This window comes from Sebastes umbrosus, chromosome 15, assembly GCF_015220745.1.
Source record: "Sebastes umbrosus isolate fSebUmb1 chromosome 15, fSebUmb1.pri, whole genome shotgun sequence".
Taxonomy (NCBI): Eukaryota; Metazoa; Chordata; class Actinopteri; order Perciformes; family Sebastidae; genus Sebastes; species Sebastes umbrosus.
In genome coordinates, this window is record NC_051283.1 from 31,120,731 (window position 1) to 31,126,883 (window position 6,153).

The 6,153-nt window shown below is 39.7% G+C and overlaps 1 protein-coding gene across 7 annotated transcripts in view; it reads right to left on the bottom strand.

Annotated features, from left to right (window-relative positions):
* Positions 1-6,153, bottom strand: part of LOC119503111 (class I histocompatibility antigen, F10 alpha chain-like) — a 26,471-nt gene extending 20,318 nt beyond the window's left edge. For 2 of the 7 annotated variants that reach the window (XM_037794695.1, XM_037794693.1), the window contains exons 1-3: positions 5,860-6,153; positions 3,979-4,257; positions 3,102-3,404 (exon numbers count right to left, since the gene is read on the bottom strand). In XM_037794695.1, the coding sequence (XP_037650623.1) occupies positions 3,102-3,404; positions 3,979-4,257; positions 5,860-5,983 (706 nt within the window). In that variant the 5' untranslated portion in view covers positions 5,984-6,153. Of the gene's footprint in view, positions 1-1,076; positions 1,770-2,280; positions 2,354-2,489; positions 2,508-2,865; positions 2,968-3,101; positions 3,405-3,978; positions 4,258-5,859 lie in introns of those variants that run through there. The other 5 variants (XM_037794696.1, XR_005210244.1, XR_005210245.1 and 2 more) reach the window with 5 other exon arrangements.

Below are 6,153 nucleotides of genomic sequence, written 5' to 3' on the forward strand. Positions count from 1 at the left end.
AGTTCACCCAGGGGTCAGCAACCTTTACTATCAACATTCCTTTTTAAAAATTAAAGAACTCTATCTGGAGCAGCAAAACACATTTGAGCCTCATGATGAAGGAAACACAGACTGTTAAGTCTAATGCAGTGAGGACACAAGTCCAAAAGAGACGCAGGCCATTTGGCTGGAAGCTCCTGCTGGAATATATTCAGCAGATGCAGTGAGCTTCTTCTGAAAATGTCTTTCAATATTACTGTTTTATTGTTGAATCTGTCCGCGCACTATTAAATTACTCAGAGACTTTTCTTCTTTGGGATTTGGAATGGACAGCGAGCCTATTGAGCTATTAAGGTTCAGCAAAATTAGAGGATAAGGCGCCGGGCCAAAGACATACATACATAGGACATGACGCACGTTTTAGTTGATTGAAGTGGTGACAATTTTTATTCAGTGTATAGGCTACATATTTTTTTATTTTTACAATAAGAGAATGTAAAACACACTTTAGGTCTACAACAATGATGTTTAAAAAATAACTGTTATTCATTTCCATATATATTTTTGTTGTCAAAGCCACTGGAGAGGGGCTAAAGAGACGCAGGTTGCTGACCGCTGACTTAACCCAACACAAGACGTGATTTTGAGCATCGCTGTTTATATTTACAAGAACATTTCTATCAGTGTGCTGAGAAGCTCCAAACATCCCACAACCCTTTAGAAGCTCAGCTAACATTAAAATATATTAATGTGTCAAAACAGATCAACAGATATTATGAAACAACAACACACTCCTGATTAATTAAGAAAAAACTCAAATACATGGATTATTATTTGCTTTGGAAAAACAAGATCTTCAAAATGTACCAGTTTTAAAGGGACTGTTTGTAACTTCTTACACGTATTGACACATGTTGAGCGATGCTCCTTCATGTCTATGTAGAGCGAGCACAAGCGCAACAGGGCGCGGACTTTCGTTGACTTAACGGCCACAGGTGTCGCTGTTAACAAGTATTTCTGATTCTTACAAACAGTCCCTTTAAAAAAATAATCAAACAAACTATTTACACAACTGGATAATAAATGTTGAACTGATGTTTCTATTGTGTGTGTGTGTGTGTGTGTGTGTGTGTGTGTGTGTGTGTGTGTGTGTGTGTGTGAGTGCGTGCGTGCGTGCGTGCGTGCGTGCGTGTGTGTGTGTGTGTGTGTGCAAAGGGGATCATCACTGGATGCTGCTGATTGATTAGCAGTATTGACTATCTGTTATCTCAAGGTATATATCATCATATTGACAGACCTGAGTGTACGTGGATGTGTGTGTGTGTCTATCATAGAAATATTTCTATGGTGTCTATATCTGTAAATTAACGTTTGTGTTACCACTAAGCAGAAAACCCCAACAGCAGAAGCATCAAACTGTAACTATGGTGGATTTATTGTTTAGTCTTTATTATGTATGAAGAGTTCTGTGATGCTTTCATTGTTTTACTTCTCTCCAAAAATAATCATCCTCATTTGATTTACCAACATTTAAACAAATATTTGATCAGAGGAAATGACACTTTTTTTTTTAATGAAACTAAATAATCCAAATAATTTAATGTCACCATTTATGTTTGATAATATTTGTAATTTTTTCTAATTTCTTTGTATTCCAATCAACTACAAATAAATTCCCAAACCTGATTCTACCAGTTTATGATATGAATGAAGAATAACCAATGAATTCCCAGTTTAGGGAGGAGAATGTGGCACCGCTCCTTGATCCAGTGCAGAATGTATCCATAAACCTAAAGAGGCAGAAAGAAAATAAAAATATGTAAAATAGAAAACAAAACTATTGACCATAAATGTTTGGAGAGTTCAATTCAACAAAAGCACATATTTACATCATCATTTAGACCTCAGATATCCATGATTCAGTCATTGAAGTGTTAACATGTTGTTAGTATAAATCGTTTATTTTAATTTGGTTCGACACCATTTTAATAAATTGGTGTCTCTGTTTTTCTAAAGGTTAATATTTGAGTTTTTAATCTACAGACAGTTTATCTGAGCTGCTGATGTGAAGCTTTCTGAAAGCATCTCCGTCTTTCTCTTAATAATCTCACTTCACGTCATATTAAACAGTTTCACCTTCGTTGTGGAAAAACTCAAAGATGTTCTTTCCAGCTACAACGTGTCACAGAAGTTTTACAGCGGATAAAGAAACAATCACAGAAGCTCCTTCTGCACATAGTTTAAGGCAGCTTTGTTTAACAACAGGTGTGAATGCTTCATGTCCCATATGAAGCAACTCACTGTGTGCAGGCTGGTGTGTTCATCATTTAGGATCCTGGATTCAGTTCCTCCAAGACCTCAGCGTTGTTTACAGCTGTAAGGTCAGAAACACATTGTTAGCCCTCAGCAAACACTGCAGGAAGAAGTCCTTCAGCACAAAATACACTAACTCTTTTTAATCTACAGAGATTCAGCTCAGAGGAAATAGAATAAAAACAAGTTGTACTTACGAGATGGAGGGCGTTTGGCTGAAATAAAAAGACAAGACTAATTATTGATGTTGTCACAGTTGAAGATGTCAGACTTTGTCTCCTTTAATGTTTCCAGTGATGACCCGCTCTTCTACTCACTCAAACTCATAAATAAATCCCTTCTACCTTTTGTTTGACATCATTTATCTTCCATCACCTCTCCCTTACATCATCATGCTATAGTCATATTATCATCAAACTGTGGCTCTGAGCCTTACAGCACTGACTGCTGGTTCAAACACATTTAGATGTGCTGGGAAGGGAAATTAGTTTGGATAAAAGCATCAACTTAAAAGTCTAAAATCAAAACAGAGAGGAAAAGACATGAGACGATGTTTCTGTTTGGGTTTCTCACCGTTCTTCTTTTTATAAATGACGACTCCAATCACAGCGATGAGGACGAGAACAAGAACAACCACTGCAGCGATGATGAGGACGGTCATGTCAGTGGGCTTCTCTGTTGAGCACAAAACAACAACAAATAGTCACAACCTGAACACATGAAACACATAAAACTACATGAACTGCAGGACAGTGACAGTGAACTAAATGTGTGTTTGCCATCTCCATCACTCCTGATCTCAGTCTCACCTCTGTTGGTCCTGATCACTGCTTTGTCCAGTCTGGTGACGAGGTCGTCCTTCACACCAGAGAGCTGAAACACACAGTCGTACCTCGTCCAGTCTTCAGGTGGGACTGATGAAAGTTTCAGGTCAGCACTCATCTGGAAGGTTCCATCGTGGTTGGGGAGGATCTCTCCGAGGTCCACGTCCTCATGAAGGTCCTCTCCATCTTTCCTCCAGAACAGTGTGGCTCTGTCAGGGTAGAAACCTGTAGCGTGGCAGCTGACTGGAGAGGAGGGAGTCTTCTGGAGGAGAGACACTGAGGGAAGCTCTGGAGAGTAAAGACAACAGTATTATTATTTACTGAATATTAATATTAGCATTCCTGTTTGATGGGTTTTAAATGCCTTCGTAACACATAGGGGAGAGCGGGGTCGGTTGGGACAGGGGGACAGTAGGGACAGAGACTTTTTAAATATAAGGTGTTAATATTTAGACTGCATTTATTCAATTTAAATGATATTTGTTTAGTCCAGAACAAGATATCCCAACCGTCCCGGGGAGGCAGAATTTTGTGAAAATGCCCTCCTTGTACATTTATCTAAATTGTGTCTTTCACGTTCGGGTTTAGATCTAAAAAAAACTTGATATAAATTGTTAGCAGACACCTGTATCTGTTCAGGGATCAAACTATTCTCATTACTGGTCAAGTAGTCTGTGAGCAATGGGACGTTATTTGGTGTCGATACCAAAGTGTGAGAGAGGTGAGAGGAAATGAAAGAAAGAGAAATGTGTGTAAAGAGAGACGCAGTGGGTCTCTGTATGTTGGTGACATGTACTGTAATGTTACTGTTGCTTAGAAACAGAGGAGACATATGAAGATTGTTCAGGTCATGTGATTCTACCTGTTCTCAGCAGAACGCTCCTCCCATAGTTCACATACTTCTTCAGCCACTCAGGACAAATCTTGGTGAGGTAGTGTTTAGTCTGTGCTATCCAAGCTTTGTTATTATCCCACTTGTGTTTGGTGATGACAGCCTGTGGTTTTGGAGCGACCCATGTCTCTGTCTTCAGGTCCAATGATATGAAGTCTTCTCCATCATAACCAAACTGTTCATAACCTTTAACCTCCTCAGTCTCATCGTCCCATTCACAGCCATACATCCACTGGTAAATGTGGACATCTGAGAGAGAGAGACAGAGACGGCATTAAACCAGAGTGAGATCACAGCCCAGTCATCTATTATCAGTTGATATCACATCTTTACCACAGAGACACACTGATCCACAGACACCAAGACAGAGGATCTATACCTCCTGCTGTTATTGGCTCCATGAAAGACACTTACAGCCAATCATCATGTGGACAGTGTGGACGTCTTGGAGAGAGACAGAGAGGCAGAGACTGCTGGGAAACAGAGTGACATCCTAACACAGTTCAGATCCTCTTTTTACCACAGAGACACAGTGCCTCCACTGAGACCAACAGTTTCTCTCCACTGCTGAAGGTGCTGTGGCTTCATGTGAGCTGCAGGAACAGAGTCCTGACTAGCAGACTCACATTAAACCTGATCCTGGACTGAACCTTACACCCACTGAGACCCTGCAGCCAGTGGATCAGTCCAACAACATCCTCTTCCTGTGAGAAACTCCAGACCAGACTGTCCTGAGGCTGCTCTAGAAGCTTCCACTGAAGGACACTTTCAGTCCAGGATGAGTCACTAGACTCCAGCTGCTCAGCCAGGACAGCACTGTGTTACTACAACTGGTCACAATAAGGCACAGACCATCAGGACCATTATGGAGACTGGGAGGCAGTCTGTGTGTCCTGATTGGTCCATCCATCAGTCAGTCATTCAAGACAACCAACAGCTGTTTCCAGCTGCAGATGTTGGCTTGATGCTGCCTGCTGGGATGGACCAACACACTGTGGTCAGTACAGTAGAGTTAATCTAATCTAATCTGGAGTTCTACTGTATAGTTAGGGCTGAAACGCATTATTCTTTTCATCATCAATTATTATTGGATTAATAGATTAAACATTTACTTATTTTAAAATGTCAGAAAATAGTGAAGATGCCCGTCACAAGTTCTCAGAGTCTAAAGTGAAATCTTCAAATTGATTCTTTTGTCTGAACAACACTGAACAGGATTTAATATTAATGATATTAAACAGAGAAAAGGTGCAAAACCTGATCAGGAACATGTTTGATAAATTAAAAATTAAATACTGTATCATAGACACACTGTGGTCATGTAAAGGTAATCTAATCTAATCTGTAGTTTTAACATATATTTAAGGATACAAGTATTATTGTTGTGATTATTGATTATGTCATGACTATGAATTAATCAATAAATTGTTTACACTGTAAAATGTCAAGAATTATAATTAAATTAAAAATATTATTAACTGATAAAAGTATTATTAAAACCTCCTGCTACTCCTCTCATATGAGGACCCAGCAGAAGCAGCCTGCGGCCCGTTTACAGTCCTGCTCCGTACTTTAAGAAACCAGCAGGCAGTAATGTTCCTCTATCAGCTGTGGGTTGTAAAACTGTTGTGATAAACAGGTTCCTGCAGCAGAGTTCTTATGGACCAACTCACTGTGGGCAGTTCAGTAGACTGATTCTGATCTAATCTAGTGGAGACAAAGGGTTCATCATCTCTGCTGGTTATTATGGGATGGACAGAAACACTGTGTGTGTGGTAACATCTGTTCACTAAAATACAGGATGAAAATATAAACAACATTTTATCAGTAGAAAGTGAAACATGAACAAACCTCCAGTTTGGTTGAAGCGCTGCTTTACAACTTCAAGGTTGGATTTGAAGGTCTGCTGGGAATCTTTAAAGATCTCAGTCTCTCTCTCCCAGTACTGAGGATCATCATCTGTGACTTTGTTCATCCAGTCCTGTTTGGGTTCTGTTCTCCTGGTGTTACTGTCATAGTGATCTATCACAACTTCATCAACAAACCCAACAGACACAAACTCTGGGAAGTTTGGGACTCCAGTAGACGCAGTGTAGAAATACTTCAGAGAGTGAATCACTGGAAGAGAAAGTTAACGTCATGATT